This window comes from Phycodurus eques, chromosome 16 (genome assembly GCF_024500275.1).
Source record: "Phycodurus eques isolate BA_2022a chromosome 16, UOR_Pequ_1.1, whole genome shotgun sequence".
Taxonomy (NCBI): domain Eukaryota; kingdom Metazoa; phylum Chordata; class Actinopteri; order Syngnathiformes; family Syngnathidae; genus Phycodurus; species Phycodurus eques.
In genome coordinates, this window is record NC_084540.1 from 17205059 (window position 1) to 17230442 (window position 25384).

General features: G+C 40.9%; 3 protein-coding genes across 9 annotated transcripts in view; 1 reads left to right on the plus strand and 2 right to left on the minus strand.

Annotated features, from left to right (window-relative positions):
- The window catches only part of retreg3 (reticulophagy regulator family member 3), a 7295-nt gene extending 3826 nt beyond the window's left edge, over window positions 1-3469 (minus strand). Inside the window, exons 1-4 of one of the 5 annotated variants that reach the window (XM_061701047.1) lie at window positions 3419-3469; window positions 2176-2399; window positions 1845-1865; window positions 1138-1265 (exon numbers count right to left, since the gene is read on the minus strand). In XM_061701047.1, coding sequence (XP_061557031.1) covers window positions 1138-1265; window positions 1845-1865; window positions 2176-2399 — 373 coding nt within the window. In that variant the 5' untranslated portion in view covers window positions 3419-3469. Of the gene's footprint in view, window positions 1-1137; window positions 1266-1844; window positions 1866-2175; window positions 3382-3418 lie in introns of those variants that run through there. The other 4 variants (XM_061701046.1, XM_061701048.1, XM_061701049.1 and 1 more) reach the window with 4 other exon arrangements.
- On the plus strand, window positions 2397-10083 carry tubg1 (tubulin, gamma 1). Its single transcript, XM_061701051.1, has 11 exons — window positions 2397-3378; window positions 3725-3837; window positions 4109-4276; window positions 4371-4439; window positions 5665-5744; window positions 5826-5952; window positions 6734-6820; window positions 7983-8132; window positions 8199-8351; window positions 8790-8951; window positions 9435-10083. Exons 1-11 carry the CDS (start codon window positions 3330-3332, stop codon window positions 9630-9632), a joined length of 1356 nt encoding a protein of 451 aa, XP_061557035.1. The 5' UTR covers window positions 2397-3329; the 3' UTR covers window positions 9633-10083.
- Window positions 10084-10497: 414 nt separating this feature from the next.
- Window positions 10498-25384, minus strand: part of plekhh3 (pleckstrin homology, MyTH4 and FERM domain containing H3) — a 59837-nt gene continuing 44950 nt past the window's right edge. For all 3 annotated transcript variants that reach the window (XM_061700066.1, XM_061700065.1, XM_061700067.1), the window contains exons 7-13: window positions 23788-24085; window positions 19434-19641; window positions 18987-19114; window positions 17315-17435; window positions 15585-16061; window positions 14379-14570; window positions 10498-13525 (exon numbers count right to left, since the gene is read on the minus strand). In XM_061700066.1, the coding sequence (XP_061556050.1) occupies window positions 13376-13525; window positions 14379-14570; window positions 15585-16061; window positions 17315-17435; window positions 18987-19114; window positions 19434-19641; window positions 23788-24085 (1574 nt within the window). In that variant the 3' untranslated portion in view covers window positions 10498-13375. The remainder of the gene's footprint in view (window positions 13526-14378; window positions 14571-15584; window positions 16062-17314; window positions 17436-18986; window positions 19115-19433; window positions 19642-23787; window positions 24086-25384) is intronic.

Below are 25384 nucleotides of genomic sequence, written 5' to 3' on the forward strand. Positions count from 1 at the left end.
TTTCCCCATTCTTACCATTTTTCATTTGACCGTTTTATATTCTTCATGATCTAAGAGTATTTTTCATACAAATATTTATTGTAATTTTGACATTTCAAGGTTATAAGCGCCGGCCAATTCACTTTTTAATTAAGTTTATTTTGCGCAGTGGCGTAAGAATACATGGTCACACAGCAGAAGAAGGCATGCTCAGTTACCGCCGTACTGTTTTTCCTTTGATGGGTTTATAATTATGGCCAAGAAGTGCTTTTCACACAAATATTTACTGTCATTATGACATTTTGAGGTTACCGACAGTGTTGAATGAAAGAATTTGCGCAACAGCATAAGAATACGTTGTCACCGAGCACAAGAGGGCACACTCAGTTACCGCCATACTGACCATTTTTCATTGGTTTTATATTTATGGCCAAGAAGTGCTTTACATACAAATCATCTTTTCCCGTGTTCAGGGTTGCCGTTTTCAGTTCAATTCTGGCATAGGTTTTTATGGACGGGTGACCTTCTGGACTTAAACGCTCTCTATTTATCCGGGCACGGGACTGGCACTGAGTTGCCCGTTTTTCATTTGTTTTATATGTATTGCCTAAAAGTGTTTTTTATGCAAACGTTTACTGTAATTATGACTTAATTACTGTGTTAGTGTAGGTTAGTGATGGAGACTATGGCGTGTTTTCACTTGTATATAAATTGGAGAATGGAACTCAGTCATAAACTGAGGAACCCCTGTTCCTTTTAAGGATGTTTATCACATTTCATAATAGTGGCTGAGCATCTGAACTAAAAAGCTGCTCTGCTCTGCTCAGCTGCAGCTTTTAAATTGATTATTGACTTTGGAGCGTTGGTCACAGATTGCCTATTGATCCAGTTGTTGACATTACATTTATTTGCAATCCGAAAATAGGCCTGATTAATCTCGCAGGCACCAGTCTGCGGGCTCGACTGCGCTGCTTGTCAAGATCAGGACACTACGAGAGGCAAATTTAGAAGCAAGAATGTGAGATTAACTGCTGGAGTTGACACACAAATCCCTTGTTGAGTCCAGCGTTTGTGGGGCGGGGGGCCGCCAACAGGTGGCTTATCTCTCCAGTTTTGTTGCACCTACTGAAAAGAATACAGACCACACATTGTGCTTACAGAGTAGATACATGTGAGCACCTCTGAGCTTCGGCCAGATCTTGTTCCTCCACGTGTCAACGCAGACCACCGAGGCCAGGCCGGACGCCAGCAGGAACAACAGACGCAGAGACGTCAGTGCAAAGAACCTGCAGGAAAACACAAGCTTGTCAACAACAACAACATATGGCCCTTGTTCTCACGTCGACTGAACCAAAAGAAGGCTGTGCGAAATGATATAAAACTGTTATGTAATGTTGGGACTGCATGTATTAAGCAAACACAATGTTGATCTTTTACACAGGGAGACACAAGGAACAATTAAACCATAATTTATGATCTGAGACATTATTATAATATGGTCATTATTGTGGTTGTTTTTGCCACAAAACAGTAATGCTGCAAAATCTACAGCTGGGAGATTGACCTCACAAAGAATTTGTTGGCATAATAATGCCTGTAATTGAGATTAGCCATGTGATCTGCAAAGTGCAATGATCTGGAAAATTAGATTTAGACACACTAACGATCAGACAAACAACAAAACCTTACAAACATACCATGATTGCTGCAGTCTTACAATCAATCACAATGTTTCGCCATCCTTTAAAGGTGAGCAGGCATATTAATTTAAGATAAAACCTTTAACCTGAATTTATTAGCTCAGCTTGTACAAACTTGTCAGGGGGGGGGGGGAATGGAAATAAGCTTCTGTAGAAATGCTGTACCGTCTGCCTCCATAGACGGCCCTGTAATAATCAAAATCAGGAAACATGCAACATTAGGTACACTTGCACCATATATTTAATTCACTATTTAGATTGTATCACAGGCTAAATGAAGTAGTTCTTCCACCGCTACACACTACAACCACAATAATAAACATTGTTACAAGCCTAACTCTCGAAACTAAGCGTTTTTACCCTCGCAAGGGCATTTTTGATACAACTCTCGTAACACTTTTGATTAAAATGTGCCGGACGTGTACCGAATGTTGTGTCCAGTGTAATGGGGAAGAAGAAGAAAAAGTGGCAACCCAGAAGAATGGCTTTCTCTCACCAGAACACAACGTTGAGCAGCACGTAGAGCAGCAGACACTGGACGGGTCTCTCCCACGCCAGCACCGACTGCAGGTAGGTGAGCAGCGGCTCGTAGGGCCCCAGCCGGCACTGCAGCGCCGCTTTGGCCGCCCGCACCCGAGCGTCCCTCTCGCTGGAGACCGGTCGACTTCGGAGGCCGGCGGCACCGTCCGCCGCGTCTTCCATACCCCGCGTGTGAGCCATCTTGAAACACAAACGTGTCAGGAAAGAAACACTTGACGTGCAAAGAGGAGGAAGACGATAAGCAGCGCAGGCCAGCAAAACATTGGCTTGCTACAAGCTAGCCGCTTTTAAGAGCGATATCACCGGCGGAGTGTCGAAGAGGAGCCGCTCGGCGATATTAGAAGCCATGGTGTTATCGAAGCCATTGTGAAAAGTGTGAACATTTTAGCATGTAGGACGTCTCGTTGTTGAACTGCAAATATGGCGGAACCTGTTTTTCTGAGCCCTCTATCGTCCAATCGGAATGCGCATGGACAGAAGTGACATGCTGCGTTTTGGATATTCGGAATAATGACATTTACTGCCAAAGTACTACGTCGACGAACAAATGATTAAGTGATGGAAATTACCATCATTTCTGTACTGTAACATTTTCCTTCAATTTCATTATAACGTTTAAAATCGAATTCATTGTCACTCAAACGCGCTGCTATTAGAGTTGGAATTACAGGTATTTTAAAAATGATATTTCAGATCACATAAATGACCCATAAATGCAAGGAAATTCTAGGTGCGTTTTGTCATGAATAAAAATGATGGAAAAATGGAAATACTTCGACAAGGAAGTGAATCCGATCTTGTGCGGATATTTTGCAAATGTGTCTAATACTGTAATGTCCCAAAGCAGCTGTAATAATAAAAAAAAAATCTCCCAGTAATGTAATCGGTTACAATTACATAAATTTGTCATTAAATGTACTATACCAACGTTGGCCTCTAGGGGCGGTGTCACCTTTTCCTGCCTCAAATAAACAGACAAAGAAGTCCGCATCATGGCGTCACAATTCAGCACTAAGCAAGCGGGAAACAAGCTAGCAATAGCTAGCACGCTAGCTAAACAAGCAAACGGCGAGCCCGCTGGCCAAATAAAGCGCCGCCCAAGACTCCAGGATGCCTCGGGAAATCATAACGCTACAACTGGGACAGTGCGGCAACCAAAGTATGTGAATAATGAACAAATGAGAAAACAACAACATTACGTCAATTTACGTCGCGTCACTTCACAGCCGTCACGTCCACTTGAGTTAGCAAGTAGCACAGATTGCGGTTTCTCTTATTGTCAGTAGTTGACGTCACCAAAATGTTGTCATCAAATCTATTCGAACTCGATATTACACCTTCGCTGAGCTGTAATGCGGTTTCGAGTTTATGCTTCCGCAGAGGTTCACAAGCAAGCACTGCTTTTCAGGCTAGTGGATGTCGTTGCATCGATGCCAAACGTTAATGACAGTGTGTGGGAAAAACTGCAATAAATGTCGCATTTGCTCGCCCGTGTGTGTCTGCAGTCGGCTTTGAGTTTTGGAAGCAGCTGTGTGCAGAGCATGGCATCAGTCCAGAGGGCATCGTCGAGGAGTTTGCCACCGAAGGTACCGACAGAAAGGACGTTTTCTTCTACCAGGTAATTGGCGTGCATTTACCGCATTTATGGTGTGGTTATCTTTGGAAAATGTGTTCGCATGCGCTCAGAATGTGGTGCAGCTTGTACAGACTCAAATGTTGCCTACGTGCAACGATGCAATGCTCCACTGGATGGCATCAGCGGAGGGCTAGAATCAATGGCCTAATTCAGAGTTGTGAAGGTTCCAAGACGTTATGCGTTTTTTCCTAACAATTTCAAATTCCAGGTGTCTTAATATCACCTACTTTAACCTACTTTATATGATTTGCAGGCCGACGATGAGCACTACATCCCCCGTGCGGTCCTCCTGGATCTGGAGCCCCGCGTGATCCACTCCATCCTCAACTCTCCTTACGCCAACCTGTACAACCCCGAGAATATCTACCTGTCCGAGGACGGCGGAGGAGCCGGGAACAACTGGGCCAGCGGATACTCGCAGGTCAGCACTTTTATCAGGGCATAAATGTCTTTGAGTGCCCTAACAAAGTAGTTTACACATCCAACGTGTTTTTTTTTCTTTTCACACTCTGTAGGGGAAAAAAATCCAAGAGGACATTTTCGACATCATTGACCGCGAGGCAGATGGGAGCGACAGTCTGGAGGCAAGTTCTCACATCCCGTAACTCCTCAAATAGTGGCTACTGCAGAAAGTACTGAGCATTTATTAGGGAGGAGGCTTTTTTGTCAGTTTTGTTTCATAAATGTTTTGTGTTTTTTATTACTTTATTTCACCCAAGTCCTTGGTTTTGTTTTGTTTTGTTTTGTTCAATATTTCAGTGGAGTAATTATTGAAGTTTGTGGCTTGATTTTAGACGCTTCCTATATTTTCATGGGTTTGAGCTTTTATTTTGAAGGATGGAGGTTATGACATGCTTTCAGTCCACCTGAGAGGCATGTAACAGACACGTGAAGTCACGCCGCTTGATGCCCTTTTCCTTTTTTTCTTTTTGTGGAGTCACTTCCGTGTCCTGTCCTTTCTATGCGCCAGAACGCAACGCAGTGTTGTCGGGCGTGCAGCTCGCTCCGACCGCCGCTGGCAGCAATGGCAGGCTGTGCAGACTCCGCTCGCATTTTCACGCTTTCCACATTATTATTATTATTATTATAATACACATTGATTTGTTTTATGAAATTTGTATTTTTTTCCCCCCACACATAATGATACTTTATTATTAAAATTATGATAAAAGTACAATATTTTTATTACAGTACTAATGTAGTCTGACAATTTACCTGTATCATAAATGTAGATTGTTTTCCACAAAAAAAGTAACAAGATTTTAATAATTACTACAGTGTACGTAAAATATATCATATATTGTTTTATAGTGATTATTTCCATGTCTGATCAAATTAATGGTATTTCTCGGAATGATTACACCAAGATTCAAAACACCGTGTAGTTTTATAGCAAACTCCACTTTTGTGAAACAGCACCGTTGTCTCCGCTTTGAACTATTACTGCTATTATTTTTAGCTCTCTTTTGTGTGTGCGTGTGTGTATGCTTTCTTTAGCTGCCCGCCTTGTGAAATAACAGCCATGTCCCCACTAATGTCTGCAATTTCTGTAAGATGGTCGCGTTCTCGACCCCACATCACCATTTTGTGTGCGTGAGTGTGAGAAAGGAAGGTGGGGCAAAGTGAGCGTGTGTATGTTGGCAGGGCGCGGTGTGTAATAAGTGCGGCGCTAATTGCTAAGGCCCAAGTACAAGGCAGGTATTTACAGGGAGGGAGGTTTTAGGGGGGGGGGGGGAAATGCCAGCGCTCTCCAGTGTGTGATAATAAGCCTGCTGCCAGTTATTTTAAGTAACGTTTATTGCCCTGCAGGGTTTCGTCCTATGTCATTCCATCGCTGGGGGTACGGGCTCCGGTCTGGGATCCTACCTGCTGGAGAAGCTAAACGACAGGTCCCAAAACACAAATATGAATTTAGAATTGAAATAGAAATGGGTACGTCTATGCTACAAGGGTTGTATTCTTCTGACCAGGTACCCAAAGAAGCTGGTGCAGACCTACTCGGTCTTCCCTAACCAGGACGAAATGAGCGACGTGGTGGTGCAGCCGTACAACTCGCTGCTGACCCTCAAGAGGCTCACGCAGAATGCCGACTGCGTGGTGAGACAAATGTTGTCTTGATACTGGGCTCACAAACAGGCAATAAAATGTTATGTAGCCTAGCTGACTGATTAGAATACACGATCTGACTCGAGCAGTGATTTCCAACCTTTATGGAGCCAAGGAACATATTTTACAATTGAAAAATCTCACGGCACACCAACAAACAAAAATGTCAGAAAAAGTGGATACATTAATTACTGTATTTACTTTGCCATCTAATAGAAGACAATTCATTTGTTCTGTCTGTCACTATGCCTCACTGGCATAAATAGAGGAACAAAGATACATTATTTATTGTAAATACATTTTTGGGAGCAATTAAGTACACAAGTATACAGTAAATGAATTGGTCATTTAAATAGACACATTCCGCCATCTTGTGATCGGATCGGTGATCGGTTATCGTTTTTTTAAACTCGCTGATCGGCCCCAAAAATCCTGATCGTGTAAAGCCTAAATTATACGTACAACTAAGAAATGTGCCGTGAGTGACGCTGACTCACCGCATGACTCGTGTGGCTTTTTTTTTTTTTTTTTACATGGCGTTTGCCATTCACTCCATGGGCTGTCATCTTTTCTCATGATCCCAACACACATTTTCTACTCTTAACTACCGCGACACACACTGTTTACACTATACAGTACTTGTACATCCTCGCTTAAGTGTTGATAGCATCTATGTAGCGCACAGTGCACCTTTTCTGTCCACTTCCCCCTTCTTCGTATAGACCTTCGGCCTTTGTCCTCACGTGTCGCGTGGGTTTGTGGCACTCATCAGGTGGTGCTAGACAATACGGCGCTGAATCGTATCGCCACAGACCGGCTGCACATCCAGAACCCTTCCTTCTCACAGATCAACCAGCTGGTGAGTGAGCGTGAGCCCAGGCGGTGCCCGGCCCCCTTTTAATGAGCTTCACAGCCTACAATTGGCAAACTATTCGGGAGGGTCAGTTGTTCAGCAGACGTTGAATGAAATGAAAACCTTGAAGAAAGAAAATGAGTGTACTGGTTTAATTGAGTCATGTGATTTGCTCTCTAACTCAGTTTATGGAAGACTGACGACTAGACTGTATGCACGCATTAGATGCGTTCCACAGTCCAGTCCAAGAATTGCATTAAAAATACCACCTTTACAAAGGCAATGCTCAGTTTAGAGGTATTGTTAGTACAGTATACGGTAGATTACCGGGGAAGCCATTTTGTGTGTTGGTAGCAGCACTTGAGATTTCAAAATGTGGCTGACATGGTGCCTGAATTTTAATCAAGTCATGACATTTCACACATTTCTTAGTTTTGATGCCATTAAGATCGTATTGTCATATTGCGGGTCAAATTGATACAAAGTAAATATTTTAAATGTAAAAAAAAAAATTATACAACGATATATATATACTGTAGTTCAGTATTATAATACTCCATTTTCCATTTTTTTTTAAATTTAATGTCTCACTTTTCTTCTGCCTAAAAATGCAGCAGGTCACATTGACCCATGGACATTTTTGGCATACAGTCTTCCCTCGGAGAGTCGCTAGTATCTGAAAATCTCGCCCATTCTTTTTTGCACTTGGGCTAAAGTGCTTTTTTTTTGCTCACAAGAAAACTGGTGCGCACGTGAAACTTTCTTGTGCTCATGAGAAAACTGGCATTTATGAGATTTTTAGAGAAAACTTTCTGGTTTAGGAGCACCATACTTTTTTTTTTTTTTTTTTTTAATAAAAAAAAACTAACAAAATTGGTAGTTTGGCGGGTGGGTACGGCTTTAGTGGCTTTTTAATTAATTTCATTGGTAAAAATGGATTGTATATACGAGTACAATTGGGTCAAAATGTACATGCACATATTTGCTGTGGAATGGTTATCATAAGTTACTAGTAAACAACATTCCTTCTTTGGGATCATTGAACATGTCCCAGGTCAAATTGACCTAGTAACATTTGAGAAACTAATATAAAAGGAGGGTTAAATGCCGTTTCAAATGTGTGCACACTTTGTCACATGTCCGCCATAATAGATGTCTGCCATAACAGGTGTCTACCATCATGTCGGCGAGCACCACCACCCTGCGCTACCCGGGATACATGAACAACGACCTCATCGGCCTCATCGCCTCGCTCATCCCCACGCCGCGCCTCCACTTCCTGATGACGGGTTACACGCCGCTCACCACCGACCAGTCGGTGAGTGTCCTCCGTCGGCAAGTGTGGGATTGTTTCCATCGTTGCTTACACGTGAGTGCCGTGCAGGTCGCCAGCGTGAGGAAGACCACTGTGCTGGACGTGATGAGGAGGCTCCTGCAGCCCAAGAATGTGATGGTGTCCACGGGCAGAGAGCGTCAGCCCAGCCACTGTTACATCGCAATCCTCAACATCATCCAGGGAGAGGTGGACCCCACTCAGGTACCAGCGGCCTCCAGTCCAACAACAACAAAACTGCTTAATCCTTGCCTCCAAAGCGCGTATGGCTAACAAGCAACACAACAGTGATCAGATGAATTTTCAGTCATATTGCCTAGCCCTAGTTTGATTTGATGTCAGACAGTGAGGGGAAAAAAACCAAAGTGTTGTCATTTTATTTAGTGTATGTAAACATCAGGTTTCAACTGCATATGCTATTCTAATATAGAATAATGTAGTGTGAGAGTTTGATTTACAGAATGACACATGACAAGAAATATCAGGTTTAGTGATTCTCGAGTAGATTTCCAAGTCAATGAAAAAAATGATGCTCCAGTTAAATTATAACATGGTCGACAAAGTCTGCGCACCCCTGCGGTAGTTGTTAAGTCTTGTCGCCGTTTAAAGGGGCTATGGTGAAGCTGGATGTCATTTTGTCAGGTGCACAAAAGCCTCCAGAGGATCCGGGAGCGTAAACTGGCCAGTTTCATCCCCTGGGGTCCCGCCAGCATCCAGGTGGCGCTGTCCAGGAAGTCGCCGTACCTGCCGTCAGCCCACCGGGTCAGCGGCCTCATGATGGCCAATCACACCAGCATCTCCTCTGTAAGACTCACCTCAGTGTTTTCCTTGTTTTCTATTTTATTTACGACATTGTTATACAGTGGACCGGACCTGACTGCGAATAGACAAAATCTGTGAAGAATTGGCCTCAGCTCATCAGTACGGCACTCATATTATTCATTCTTTGTAGAGGATAAAGAATATGAGCACTGTTAGATAACTAACTGCACCATTTTTTCAATCTGTTTAAAGGATTCTCGCACTGCAACCTAGATGCTATTTAGCATTCAGCTAGCGAACTGAAAGGCTAAGCTATGTGGTTGTTTTAAACACACAAGGTGTCATTCTCTTTGTTTTGTTTAGTTTGACTAAATTTCAACTGGGAGTGGCACTAAACAGCGTGAAACCAGTTTTTTTAAAGAATTGTTCACTGTTGATCGCAAGTCAAAGCAAAAAAAACCAAACACATAAGTCGAGTCACTCGTATCTCAAGGCACCAATTCTGTTGCGATTCTCCCCTCGCAGCTGTTCGAGCGGACGTGCCGGCAGTACGACAAGCTGCGCAAGCGCGAGGCCTTCCTGGAGCAGTTCCGCAAGGAGGACATCTTTAAGGACAACTTCGACGAGCTGGACAACTCGCGCGAGGTGGTGCAGCAGCTCGTGGACGAGTACAGCGCCGCCACCAGGCCCGACTACATCTCCTGGGGAACACAGGAGCAGTGACCGCAGCCCATTTCATCAAATCTATCACATGGAATGACTCCAAATGAGGGCCCTGTTGTCTCGTTGTGTTTTCCAGCACTGACACGCAACCTATTGGCCTAATTTTCATACTTTTTGCCGCTTCCCACTGAACCGTCCCCCGCAGCCTAGAGCCGAAGCGTGGCCTCGGGAGCGATGACACAATGCATGATGGGTTACTGCGGCCAGTGAGAATATCTGGTTTGCGAGTCTGGCTTTTGAATCCTTGTGCTTGTAAAATGTATTTTTAAAATGAAAAGGCAGGTTCTGCACTGACAAATACAGCATACTTAAGGGACACTTCATTCGGTCCAGTGCAAAATGGCCACATTTACAAAGATGATTAAGATGCTTTTTGAATGACTGAGTGTATGGGTAATGTTTTATTTTACATTGCTTGTTGGCTCTATTTAAAATGTAAAATAAAGATGTTTTTGATGAAATTGTACTTTATTTTTTTGTTTTTAAAGGATTGTGAAAATTACATTTTCAACATGCAGTTATATATATTTTTAAAAAGAAACCCTTTGTATACATTTTAGTTATGTCAGCACAAAGATATGAAATTTTGTTTCCTTTCATTAGTTTGTGTTTTTCCTTGTTGTTTTCAATACATTCTGACCCTACATAAAGTAAAATTTGGTTTAAAAAAATTGACGGTGATTATAAAACAAATATATAAGCCTTTAATTTTTAAGACGTTTGTACATTTTTATTCCAAAAATTATTTTTTCTAATAGGAAGATTGTGTGTTTCTATGTAGTTAAGGGCACAAAAAACTACCAAGACGGTAACCTTTTTGATGCCAGAATTGTCTGGGGAAAAAAAAAAAACCTGTACAATCTGATAAAATGGTGCTGTTTTTATTAATTACATTGTCTTATTGCACTTCCAGGTTAGTTAAAAAATAGTGCAATCAACTATACACACACGTTAGATAAAGAGGTACAATGCAGCGTACAAACAAGCTGAATATAAAACAAAAAACGCTTTCTTTTCTTATTGTTTAGCTACATCATCCCGGAGCTGCCTGCAGCTGCGAAGCAGTCAAAGTTGAGCAGATTGATCTGATATCTAAGAAACTGGTGGCATTTCTTTCTTTTTTTAAAATTTATTCTCACATGGGCAACTTATGCTGCACGATTAGCTCCACAGAATCGCTCCTAAAATAAAGGCTTTAATAGAAAACTGGAGGGTGGGGCAGGGAGAGGGGAAATTTGTAAAAATATATATTAAAAAAAACATCTTTGGTCCATCCTATAACTTGGCAACACTTTGGCTCTGGGAATAAACGGTTAATGTTTTTGTTGTTGTTTTAAGCATCAACACCCTATTTGCAAAAAATTGTCAGACGGTCCTTTGCTTGCTACTATGACACATTGTGATCGTTTGGACACGAAAGGCCCAAATCCAGCCATCCATTTTCGGCGCCTCAATCTTACAGTTGAAAATTCTTTGAGACATTTGTTCCAAAGCCCCCAAAATGTACAACGAACAGCTCCCACCAATTAAAAGCCAAAAATGCCATCATGAAAGGACTCACTTTTATTTGGAATCACCTGAGGCAGCTTTTTGACCAATTTGTCGAGGATGGCTTGATTTGCCTTTCCTGGGGCTCTGTGTCTGTGTGGATGTTCGTGTTTTTGTGTGTGTGTGCATGTGTTGTATGTTTTCTATATGTTTTTGTATATGCATGTGTTTTTGTGTGCCTGCGTTTATGTTTGTGTGAGTGCTTGTCTTATTTTGTGCGTGCATGTGAGATAAAAAAAAAAAAAATCCCACCATAGAGGATTTTCCAACATTTTTTGTTCTAATTTGCATTAAACTTTTGCAAACACGTCAATTACAGTTGTGCTCATAAATTTACTTACCTTGTGGCAGAATTTGTGAATTATTGGCAAGTTTTAGGATATTTTTTTTTTCCATGACCAAGAAACTAAAGCCCCACTTGGATCATCAGTAGATGAATGAGCTTGAAGACAGAAAAGCACTACACTGTACAAGTAAAACCCATTTACCGTTTTTTTTTTTGGTAGTCATAAAAAAATAAAATATGTGAATATGTTTTGCCTGATCACTCATGTTTTGTTTCAAGAAAGGAATACACAATTCTGTCAGGGAATGTACACTTATGAGCACAACTGTGAATAAATATGCCACAAAAGTGTATTTCCATATAACCTGAGCAGCGAATACGACACCTGAGGTGCCGTTGCTCAAACGCGATGCTAACGTGAAAAGGCGCACTTAACCACAGACATTATTCAAAAAAAATAAAAGCATTTAAAAACTTTTTTTTTTTTTTTTTAAAGTAAATAATACTACAAAAGTATCCTTGGCCTTATTCAGAGCTCACTTGATTAGGAACACTTGCACCAACTAATGATTCAATATGAAAATGAACAATGCTCAATTGTGACGGACAAGAGCTCTTGTTATAATGCATTCAGTGCAACCAACAACAACAATAATTATGACACACATTGTTAAATGATTAATACTGAGCATTATTATCTTTTTGAAGGGAGAATGTCATTATTGGACTGTGCAAGTGTACCTAATGAAGTGTCCAGTGATTGCGGCTCAGGGGGGTGGGGGTTTGCGCTAGTACAGCTTGGTTGTTTAAAAAATAATAATAATTTGAAAAAAAAAAAAAAAAAAAAAGGAGATGCACCTGTTATTATTTCTTCTTATACACACACATTGATCTTGAATTTGTTCCAGGACTGAGCTCGTGTAATAGAACATTTCTTTCATTGTATAATTTTGTGTGTGTGTGTCTGTAGTATGTATTGAGCGGAATCATTTGCATGTGTGGAGGTGTTAAGAATCTATGCTTGAAAACTCTTGCGGACCAGATATCCGATAGGCTGCCTTGTCACCATGTTGACTGTCTGACATCATTGCAAAGATAATAATGTAAACTTGAGCCACTGAGAACTAGAGTAGGGTAACATTGTTTTGTTTTTCTTCTTGTTTTTAATTTACGTGCAGAAATGAATAAAGAAATTAGAAACATAAATACTGTAAAAACTATTATCATTACCTTGTTGTAAAACTTTAGATCGCTCTCAAGCAAAATGACAAAAGTGGACTTCCTCCACTCGAGTTCTCATTGGCTCAATTATCAGTGAGACGTGGGATGCTGGGCGGGTGTTGTGGCTCAACCCTAACTCAAATTTGTCCGAAGAAAAACAGCAAAAAACAATCAAATGAGCTACGGCCCGTAAAAGGGGACACTCATAAATTGGTGCCATCCTAAATCAAGATACCACTGTTTTATCATTGTTAACAGAGTTGAGCTGCGCTGTGACGACATCAGTCAAGGCCGAACAAGTGGGTGCGAAAACATAGAAGAAGAAGCAGCGGCGGCGGCGGCAACAGCGATCCTCCCGTCAGGGTTCTGCACGTGAGCGCAGCGGCCATCGTGACTTGAGCTGCAAAGGCGCAACATCTGTTTCCAGTTCCAAGTTCACATGGTTGGCTGCATCAACACTTGCGCAGTAATGCGAGCCTGATCCGGGACCTTATGAAAACTCCTTGATGAAGGTCGCGGGAAGGGAGGGGATGATGGCCGCCTTCGAGGAAAGTCAACCCAAATAGGCGAAAGACAGAAAGCAGATGCGGAAGTACTTCGTGGTCCAGCTCTGAAGGTTCGTGTTCGAGAACATCCCCCGCCTTCGTCCCTCCCCCACCGGCCCCCAGGCGGCAGGGAGGCGTCCATCTTAGACGGGGTGCGAGGGCAGCTCCAGGAGGGCCGGGGCGTGCCGGAAGCCCACCGGTGTGCCGTCGTGGATTTTGACGGCGTCGCTTTTGCCTCGCTGCAGACGGGTGGCGTTGAAGTAAGCGTTCATCAGCTGCGTGATCTCGCTCAGCTGGGACGGGACACAAAGACACATTTAATATCGGAGTCCTTATATTTTTCATGGCACAAAGTTGTACAATTTGTGGTCAATTTATACATTTATTTCAGTTATTTTCCATATTTCTTTTATTTATACTTTTTGGCTTTTTGAATATTGAATTGTTCTTCTAACATTTCCTCCCATTTCTGTATTTTCTCTCCATATTTGTGAATGTTTAAAACCCATCTCGAATTTTAAAATGTTCTCATTTTTTGTCTAATCATTTATTTTCTTCCAAGACCTTTGTCTATTTTTTCTATTTCAATATTTTCTAAGATTTTTATATTTCTAGTCTAATATTATGTATTACCTTTTGTTTTTGTGAAATTTTTGAAATTTCAATTTTGTACTTTCATCTAGTAGTTCAGTATTTTTTCTATTTGCGAATGTTTAGTTAACTGCGTATTTTTTAATATTCCATTTTTTTCTACTGTATTACTCTGCAACATTTTGGTATATTTTTTTGCGTAACGTGTATTTTTCGTATAATATTTGTCTAATATTTTCCTCATATTTTTGTAGTAATATCTTTTTTTTATCTTTCTATTTGTAATATTTTTCAAATTTTTTTCTACTTTTGAATTATCTAATACCTAAGCAGTTCTTTCCTAATATTTTTGTATTTTTAGTTATTTTTGTATGTTTTGAGCATAATTGCTTTTGGCTGTCTTTAGTTTTTTGACTTGTGTTACAAATTCCTGACATATTTTGCGTTGCAATATCGTGATAATACCGATCTGCGTGACCATTTGACTCACTATAATAGTTCTACCGTCCGGCATTTTCCGTTTGGAGCGTTTGCAAGTGGTCGTCCTTTGGTTACCTTGTTGGTTTCGAAGAGCATGTCGCGGCCGCCGGCGCTGATCTTGAACGTGTTGCTGTCGGAGACGCCGTACGAGCAGATTTGTCCGTAAGGAAACGACTCGAGGGCCTCGGCCTCTCCTTGGCGATACAGAGATACGCTGCTGGCCGCTACGCCCAACCACAACTTCTGGGAAAAACTCCCTGTTGAACTCTGGAGGGGACACTCAAAATGTCAGCGTGACCTCGAACGCAACATCTGCAGATCCTCTTTGTGCAACGATAAGTGACACTTCCCTGACTCATTGCATGTCAATGCTGAGATATTAACTAAAAAAGGCATATCATAGCTTGAGAGCAAAGGTCAAACAATTTGATCGCGCGCAATTAAGTGCTATGCTCCTTATTATGTTATTACAGCCATCACTTTAACCATTTAAATACTTCTGCAGAACTGAGACTGGCGACAATGGTAGTCCTCAAATAAACGCCTGTGGGTGGTCTGAGCAGTGTTTTTATGCTGTTTTTATGTCATTATTTTTGAAAGTACATTTTTTGTGAAACATAACATTTGTATTACAATTTCATTTCAATTGTTTTTGTTTGTTTTACATTTTTATTTTTCTAAAAATATTTTGTTTTATTTAAAAAAAATCAGTATAATAATTTATTATATAGAAAAATAACAATAGTAATTGTTATTTCAAACATATGTATTTTTAGATAAAAGTTTTAAAATTGATTTTAATATTCTAAAATATGACTATTAAATAAAACAAATGGTAATTCCAACATAATACTGAAAAATAATACAAACTTTACACACTTTTAATCTAAATGTAACTATAAAATAAATATAATTAATAATTATTATTAAGTATAGTAATTATGTTCCTGTAAACCAAACTATCAAATGTCCTAAGTTAATTATTTATACAAAGAACATATTCAGCCATTCAAACAGTGTAAACACTATGATTATGTAAAATAACCTATTGAATATTCCTAAAAAATAAATATTCATGCTTTAAAACTGTAAACATATACAACAGCTGTCGCTGTCCTTCTCATGTTCTTTTACCGTTTACATTTTTAAATAGCAGCATAAGAGCCAGTTGACTAAACAAACCGCCATAGTGAATCAAGTAGTGGAGTGGCTAGGAATGGGGTCTGTGACCAAAAGGCCCCAGGTTTGATCCCGGGCATTTACACGACAGCGACTACTCACAATGTAGAAGTCGACTTCATACAGTGTGCATCCAAATCCGGACCACTGCCGCGCTATGCCCAGGTAGGCAGCCATACTATCTCTGCAGTTGGAGCCCAACAGGCCCCTCCAGCGCTCCAAGATGGATCCCATGACGGCCGCCGCCTCCTCCTTCACGCGGCTGCGTAGGCGCAGGTCCTTCTCCACCTTCTGCTTGTGGGCCGCCGCCGCGTGGCTCCACAGGGCTCCCGCCAGCAGACCCGTGGGGAAGCGCTGCGTGACGGGGCAGCCCGTCGGCGCGGCCACCTGGCAGGGGGGCAGCACCTGGGCCATGAGGACACGGGCTTCCAGCACGTGGCTGGGGAAGAGTTCGTCCAGGGGCGGGCAGGGCGCGTGCATGCTGAAGTCCCCCCTGACGGCCTGAAGCCGGAGCGCCGCCAATGTCTGGAGGTCCTCCTCGCAGGCGGGCAGCTGGCCGCGTACCACCATCTCGTGGCACTATAAGTTATAAAAAGAGGGTCAGAAAACGACTCTGTCCTGCCATCAGCCCTTTTTACCACACCCTGTTCGAGTTGCTAAAAACCTACCGTAATTTCTCGTGTATAATGCGCAGTCCCCCCCCCCCCCCCCCCTCCAAAATTGTCAAATGTCAATAGTGCACATTATACATAGGTATAGGAGAAAATTAAAAAGATTTTGACATTTTATAAATCTATGCTGCCATCTAGAGGTTATGAAAAAGCTGTACACTTTCATTCCAATATGCCACCGCCCCCTAGAAGTTAGGAAAAAGTTGTACACTTTAATTTTATTATGCCACCTAGAGGTTATGAAAAAGGTGTAGCCTACGCTTTCATTCAAATATGTCAGGGGTACATATGACTGCATATCAGAATCAGAATCATCTTTATTTTGCCAAGTATGTCCAAAAAAACACACAAGGAATTTGTCTCCGGTAGTGGGAGCTGCTCTAGTACTTTTGAGACATAAAGACATTGAGAAAAACAGTCGCTGAGCAATAAAAGGTTGCTAGTAATCTGGTAAATATATGTACAATTGTGTTCATAAGTTTATATATCCAGGCAGAATTTGTGATTTTAATTTTTATTTTATTATTATTTTTTTTTTTTAAATACGACTGATGACTGAACAACAACCATCATTAATTTATTTATGGTCATGTCTTGTTTAATGATGCTTTTCTGAAAAGCTTGACAGTTTAATTTGAATCCCATTAAAATAATATTGAATGTGTTTTGCCTGGTGCATTATAGGTTAAAGAGTTTTCCAGAATTCTAAGGTCAACTTTGGGGGTGCACATTATACATGGGTGCACATTATACATTATATTATAATGTATAATGTGTTATATTATTATTATTATATTATCACATTATATAAATGCTAATTAGCCAATATCTGTTGACAAATTGTGTATTTACAAAGATAATCATTTCGTAGTCCTAGTTTGTTCAAACACAACCCCTGGAGTTTGTTCAAAATGGCTGCTTCAAAACAAAACGGCCGACTTCCTGTTCAATTTCAGTCATGGGTCTTTGAGACTTTCTTAAGTGTCCTGCAATGACAGACATGTCCACCCAATTTCATGTCGATCGGTTGAAACTGGCTGTAACTTTCTTTTTCAGTAGCGGGTGCTACTGAGTGAGTTTTGGGGCGTCCAAACTGAGCACCTTCTATTGGAGGCTGCAGGTGTACCCAATAAAGTGGCCGCAGAGTGTCTCATGTGTTACCTGCTCAAAGAGGAAGAGATATTCGATGCTGTCCACTGAAATGCTGTCCGCGTCCAGAAGACAGTAGAGCTTGAAGCACAGCTTGCGCTGGCCTTTGGACTCGCACTCTTTGCTGGAGATGCTGGCACACAAAGTCACCACAGGAACCATTAATACTGAATGTACAAATTAATCTATTGTGTCGCTAAAAATCAGTAGTGGGCCGTGCATTTGGTACATGGGCGTTCAGTGGGCACTTACACAGCTTAATACATTTCTTATTAGCCCCACAACCACGTCGCAGTTATAGAAACAGTCAATACTATACAAAAAGACAATATAACCACACGCAACATCATCTGGAGCAGTTCAGAATCAATATTTGTCTAATAATATGACAAAAACATTGCAATAAAATACATTATACTTAAAGTTAACCGACCAGGCAGAAAACGGAAAAAATATGACGTCATTTGAATTCTGATTGCTTCAAGAAACAGTCCCATATATGTAGTTTAGGTTACATCATCCAGCACTACTGATGTTGAAGACCGTGGGCACATTAGATTGACATGGCAGCACACAGAGGCTCAAATCTGATTGGACAAAAAAAATCTAACATCCAGGTACTAGAAACAGTGCAGCCAAGAGAAATGCTCCATTAATCCATTCCAGTGCCCCCCCCCACCACCACCACCAAAAAAAAAACATAAAACATTATAATGTGCTTGTTAATGAGAGTTAAAATACTATACTTTATAAAAACATACAGTAATGACATAATTAAATACAATTTAAAGGAATTAAGCAGAGACCTGCGCAAAACCATGGCCACGATACGGCGAGGGATCCTGGTTAAAGTAAGCCATTTCAAATTAAAAAGAAGCATTTTGGCAGCAGCTTTTTCCGAGGTGAAAAACAGTTGCTCAAATGCGCCAGCGTACCGTCTTTTCTGGTGTTGTGACAAAATTAAAGCATTGTTTATATTCTGATATCCGTTGCTGAATTGGGAACAACACCGCCACATAGATGCTAATTGTTAGCCTGTGTGCCGATGGAGTTTCCCATTGTATGTTAGAATTCATGTGCTTGCTTTAAATACACATTGTGTAATTCTCTTTGTTTGTTTACTTTGACAGTGAGCTTCAGCTGAGAGTGGCAATAAACAGCATGAATGCTCTTTTTTGAAGAATGTTTGCTAATTATATCTGCCAAACCCACAACAGGCGGCGTTGTGACATCAGTTACATCACCTGCCACCATACAGCGCTCGTATGAGCAAAGCAAAAAAATAAATAAAAGAATTTTAAAATTTGACCAATCAACGGCTTGTATCTTGAAAAACTTTTAAGTCGGGTCACACATTTCTCAGGGCACAACTATATCGCAATTTGTTGTAAATTAGGTCATTTATTCTGATAGTGTCTGCCCAACACTGCTAAAAACTAGATTCCTGCATTGCAGCTTACTGGAGACAACAAACTGGAAACTACAATATAAAAAATATCAGGTTTCCTCCCCAGGGTGTCATACTTGGCCAACACCACCAAGACAAGGTCACTTGTCATCAAACTCCTGCATAATGTTCAGCAGGGGAAGCTAATCACAGGAGATAACGCACAATCCGCCGCTCTGTTGACTAACAAGTAACCACCCGCCTAGCGCACATTGAAAAGCTTTGATTGTGTCTGACCTGGTGAGGATGTCTGCAATGAGCGCGCCGCCCGTCACCGGTTGCTCCCACAGCGCGTTTTGCTCGTATAGAGCAAATGTGTTCTTGCTGTCCTTCAGGCCTAGCCTCTGCTGCATCCTCTGCACCACCTATGGTGAACAAACATTGTTCAGTGTGCGGCAGGCTTTAGGTTCCATAAAGATACGATACAGACGTAGTATTTTCACTGAAAATTTTACAATTAACATTTGCAAAAAAATAAAATTGTACAAGGGGGAAAAAAAAAAGAAAAAAAGACAAAAGTGACATGGGTGAAGGAAGAACTTTTTTTGCATGGATGTGGACATCTTTTGACAGATTTTTTTTCTCAATATTTTGCAGTGAACAGCATTTTGTTGCACTTTGGTGAAAACCTCCCACAATTGTCAGTGAACAGATTTACAGTAATGTTTTCGTAAGGGTCCAAACCTCATTGGCGGTGGTATGTGAGCTGATGTATAGCTGGCAGCACCCAGATCCGGGGTAGTGCACCGTGCACAGCATCTCCTGCCTGCTCATCAGCATGTGGATCTCCTCCCATGACGGCACACACTCGCGACACTTGGTCTTCTCCAGAGCCTCGCTGATGAAGGACGCGTAGTTGTCCATCTCTGATTCAGGACTCTGGTTCTGGATTCTGCAACAGAGATGTGAAATGTTTATATTTGCCATTCTAATTTCATATAGTGTCAAGGTTAAAAACACAATCTACAGTGGATATAAAAAGTCTACACACCCCAGTTCAAATTACTGCTTTTTTTTTGTGACATAAAAAAAAATGAGACCAAGATAAATCATTTCTCAACTTTTTCAAACAATAATGTTACATGTAACCACATTTTCTAACATGTGTTTGGGAAATGTATTGGTCCAATGAAACCAAGGTTGAACATTAAGGCCATAATTGCAAAAGGGATGTTTGGCGCAAACACAACTCTGCTCATCACCAAAAGCCCACCATACCGACAGTGAAGCACGCTGGTGGCAGTGTCTTGCTTTGGGGCATTTTTTTCCATCAGGTTGAACCTGGGGCCTTAATACCAGTCAGTGTTGGCACAAAACCTTCAGGCTTCTGCTAGAAAGCAAACAAAAAAGCCGACTAGAACATCTGAAATGGATTTGCTTTTAATCAAAGGCACTTAAAATGATGGCAGGTGTGTGCTGACTCCCATTTAATCTGAAAGTGATTCGTCAATTCTGAACACGACAACACAGTTATAAGAGGGTGTGCACACTTGTGCAGGTCACATTAATGGTTGGAAAAGTTTTGAAATGAATTTTTTTGGTCTCTTTTTTTTTTGGTTTCATTTTAATCACTGATGGGTTGGGAGAACACGTAACATCCATTTTGACTTTAAGTAGCTAAATATGGTTTCAGTCGTCACCCTATAAAAACCCACCCAAATGAAAACATAACCATCTTGGCAGAGGTAACGAGAAAAACTGTTCAAACGTGTCGTGTTGAAAGTGACCCACAACCTTTTAAGAGTGTGACGCGGCCAGTCTACCACATCATCTCTTTTGAAGTTTTATTTTCTTTGGACTGCCGAAACGACAAAATGTGACAACATTTTGTAGCTCTCGGGATGTAAAAAAGCAGTTCAAACACACGTTTGCCTTTGGGTTCAGAGCACCAAAGAGGAAAAGGTGTTTCCGCTCCTGTGAACCGGGCTGACTCGCCGTTTCCTCTCGGCGGAACATCCGAGCCAGGCCCTGGTGAGCGTGCCAGGGTGCGTATGTGCGTGCGTGCAACTGGGCCTTATAATGCTGCCCTTTGAGTGTGCAAGGTGTGAAATTAAATGAAAAATTTTATGAAGTTATAAGACCAGTCTTGCGTAAACACAAAATGGCGATGGAGTATAAAGAAATCCACACAAACTCCTGATGCAAATGAAAAAAAAAAATATATATATATATATATATATATATATATATATATATATATATTGAATATAGTCACAAAAACATATATTAGAAAGTTCTTTCAAGATGCCATATGCTTCGATACTGTACGCACCGATACAATATCACCACCCTGATATGTTAGCCGCGTGTGTGTGTAGATACTTAATGGACAGCAGTGGCAACACTTTTAGGTGACTGCAAATTATGCTGTGCAAAAAGGATGACGACGTCCTCGGGCGGCGGGTTGCGGTGTTAGCAGCAGTCCCGTCGCCCGCTCCGCTTCGCATGCACAGTGTGAAGAGTGGCGCAATCGTTATTTAGGAATCGTTGATAATTAAGTGTTCCTCTTCTGCTGGCGTTTTGTATTTTCCTGTGTAATGTGTTCACAATGTGCTTTCGCTAATTGTTATGAGCCCAAACTGTGATCTTTAAAATGACATTTTGCAGATGCAAATGCACTTCACACGCATTTAGCTAATTCGCAGTCATGTGTGGCAAATGAAACTGTATTGAAGGTATCTCCCATGCATCTCTGTCAATTTTGTATATTTCTGTGTTATTTTTTCACCTGTTTGTTAAGTAACTAATCCTGGCTTCACGTAAGCAGTCACATAACGTTCAGGTACACTTCTTTGTCAATGAAAATGAATGTTTATTTCTCTCTGCACAGTATTACAAAACGAAAAGTTCCATTTTGTGGATTTTGGTGTTTGACATGATTTATGAGTTTTGTGGCAAAACTTTATGAATATGTCTGCCATGTTATGCAGTCTACTGGGTAAGGCAGTAGTTCTCAAATATTTTACAGCAAGTGAAAAAATACTTAGCTCTCCAAGTATGACCATAATAACCAACAATAAAATACAGTAGTGTACTAGACCCAGATGTTCATCCCAAAAACAGCCATCAGTTGTATTCCCTGTACAGTTTTTAATATTACTGTAAGACACTATAACATTATGCAGTTTGAACATCAACACTCCTCTTAAATAGATAAAAAAAAAACTGTTCTCAAATACTGATCAAATTAAAATGTATTGCACAATTGAAAACAAACTCTTCTAAAAGATTAAATGCAAATGTATTGTACTTAAGTTACATACAAATGAACTGTACTTGACAGCTGGACTTTAACTTAAACATTTAATTTGGTGATTCTTTCACACACTGCTAGAGCAAGCCCGCAAACCAATAGTGGTACTCGTACTACACTTTGAGAACCACTGGGGTTTTTGTGGATTCATTTACTTTTCCAAACATTTTTTGAAACAGTCATCGTCCAAAGAAAACATTTAAAAGTTCATACCAATCATATAGGTATAAAAACAAGTTAATCCCTGGTTAATATGACCTCAGCCTTGTCTAAACACAAAGCAGGGATGGAATAGGAAGGAAACAATTACGTTACATGACGCCGGGGTGCAAAATTCATTAAAAAGAGGCGTTCAGACAAGGGCCTTTTTAATGACAACACTGCCACAGGGGTGGGAATTTGTCCCACTCCTTAAACATAATTAGGAATGTTCCAGCAAGGCTGTGGGATCCCCTCAAATGCCCCCTTTTTTTCTGCCACTTCTCCTCCCTTCACACATTCTCTGGGGGGCACTGCATGGTGGGAGGGGTGGGGGATGGAGGGGAGTGGAAGCTTTTCTGAGCCACATGCCCAGTTTCAGCCTTGGCGCTGCCCAGCTGCAGCTTTCCAAAGGGAGCGGCGAGAAAAAGTGCGTGAGAGCAAAAAAGAGGCGTCAAGTTATTTGAGTCTGCAGTCACTCCTATAGACAAGGACTCCGCTGCTGTTTGATGGGGGGGAGGGAACGCGGAGGAGGGAGATTAGTGGGCTAATAGCATAGTTTAGTGTGCACCACAGAGGCGTTAATTCAGAACTGCAAATCCGGAGCCTGCAATAGCTGAAATGGTGCTCTGAGACGCTGGCGCCTGCTTACTTTTTGTCTTCACCGCCATCTTACATCAACCCAACAGCAGCATTTGATTTGATTTGAACAAAAAATTCAAAGGAAAACTCCTAATAAGAATCCAGGATCCCATCACAAACTGGACAAAGATGAAACACATTGCAGTTAGCATCTTTGTCCACTTACATAACAACTAACAATGCGAAAATGCTACTTGAAACACTCCGTGCAGAGTATTAACATTTTTCAATACAACATTCCATTTTATCTTACAGGGAACATATCTTCATAATTAGCTAATAATAATAATTATTAGCTCATTAGCATAATTCCTCAGGGAAAATTTTATTCAAAGGTCAAACAGGCACCTGGAAAGGACTGTGTTTGACTACCAAAGGTCCATCATATTGTTTTATTCCTCGGAAAAATACAAGATTGCCTTGAAAAACAACCTACATAAACCAAATAAAATTGTTTATTTTTATATCTACCAGGCTGTACTTTTGTGACACCTCAAACTATAAAATTACAAAAACAAGGCTGAGAAGAGGCTATGACGGCAAAATAACTTATTTACAAATACATAAGGAAAAATGCCACGAGGAATGCTGACTCACCACATGGCTCGAGTTGAACCTCAGTGGATTTTGTTAAATGAAGTTCATCATTCACTCCATGAATGCAGTTCATGGAGTGAATCTATTCTTATGATCACAACACACACCTTCTACTAACTGCTGTGTCACACACTGTTAATACCATACATAAACAGTCTGTTGAGTGTGAAGTGATTAAATTTACAAGCCTAACCGGTGAAAAACATACTTGACGTATATATTCGTCAATGGCAGTGAAGAGTTGGATTCCCCAGTTGATGAATATAAATGTCCATGGCAATGAATGAGTTAAGAAGTGTGTCTGAACACTTTTGTCCGCAAAATATAACATAATATAAAGTAAGTTACCGCTTGAGGTGGAAGCGCAGGTATTTGAGGACAGCGGCTCCGGGCAGGAAGGTGCAGCTCATGCAGGTGAGCAGCTGCCAGTAGCGCAGGTGGGCGACGGTGTAGGGGACAGGCGTGTGGCTGGTCTGCTTTACGAGCTGGCAGTAGACCTCATCGCGCAGCGGTCGCAGGTCGAGGCAGGTCTGGAGCACGCCCTGGATGATGGGCACGGCATCGTGAACAGACTCCAGCTGCTGCAGGCTGTTGAAGAGCTTGACGGCCTCCTCACACAACGAGCCGTAGCCCTTGCCGTGGTGGTCTGTGAACCATTCAAAATGTTTACAAATGGGAGCACTAAAATAGACCTTAACTGTAACAGATAACTGATGCTTTGTTACAAGACCTTTGCGCAGCAAGGATTACTAGTTTTTTGCTTTTTCTTTGTTTTTGTTTTTTTGTGATACTTAGCAGCCTCAACATGGGTGTTAAGAGAAGAACATACCCAGGAAGTTGCATGAAGTAAGCGGACTAATATTAGCAGTTATTTTATTTACAGTATATGTGAATATTTTTATTACGATTTTCTCCATGTTAACCAATTATTATTATTTTTTTTGCCAAAATGTTTTGCCAAGATGCCAAAATTTCTGTTTGCTACTAAAATTTCATGCAAACTTGAACTAAAATTTAACACTTTGCTGTTAATGTATGTGAAGAATGTGACCTAAAGATGTGATTTTATGATGACGAAAATCTAAAAGTAGTTTCAAAATGTAGAAAGAAATCCGCCAAAAGTGACTCCTGATGCAATACACCAGTAGAAAACCTAGGATTTTGTCACAAAACCAAACAAACAAATAACAGGGTATAATAAGAAAGGCGGTTAAAAATGTCAATATGGCAGCAATTGTTTTGTGAGAAAATAAAGCTTTTTTATAACGTCTGCCAGACTGTGTAGTGCGTAGTGTCAGGAGTCGCAATTTTTGTGGAATGGTTTCCATTTCCAAATAGTTTTGAAACTGTCGTCAATTAGTTAAAAAAAATTAAAAAAACAAAAAAAAAAACATTGCCGTTAAAAACTAAGAGTCATACAAGCCTCGGTTAACATTAAAACCGATCAATAACAACACTAAGCTTAACTTAAATGACTTTCACTGGCTCCCGATCCACCTGAGAAGTGTTTTTAAAGTTTTGTTACTTATTCATAACCCTATCGCTTAGCAGCATCCTATCTTGCTAACTTAATGGTACCTTATGCTCCATCCCAGGCCTTACGCTCACAACATGCTGCTCTTTTGGTGACATTTGGAGCGTAAAAGACTTCAGCGGCTTTGAGAGCATTTTCTATTCGGGCTCCAGAACTCTGGAATGCCCTACACATGGAAATTTGAGCAGCTACCTCTGTAACAATGTTTAAATGTCGACTTAAGACTCATTTAACATTATTTATAATTTTTTAAAATATTATTTTAATTATTATACAATCTCATCATTTCTCACATTACAATCTTGCAACTATTCTCTTGCCCTGCCTCACCCCCTGAAAACTGGACTTTGGCCTGTTTTACTGCTGCTTCTCTTCTCTCCTCCCCGCCCCTCCCCTGCTTGGAGTGGACAA

Bases quoted from the DNA above. Each gene is read 5' to 3' on its own strand.
- tubg1 (XM_061701051.1), top strand. From the start codon at position 3,330: ATGCCTCGGGAAATCATAACGCTACAACTGGGACAGTGCGGCAACCAA. The intron at 4,277-4,370 runs GTCAGCACTTTT...CACACTCTGTAG, and splicing joins GGGCCAGCGGATACTCGCAG to GGGAAAAAAATCCAAGAGGA. The intron at 4,440-5,664 runs GCAAGTTCTCAC...ATTGCCCTGCAG, and splicing joins ATGGGAGCGACAGTCTGGAG to GGTTTCGTCCTATGTCATTC.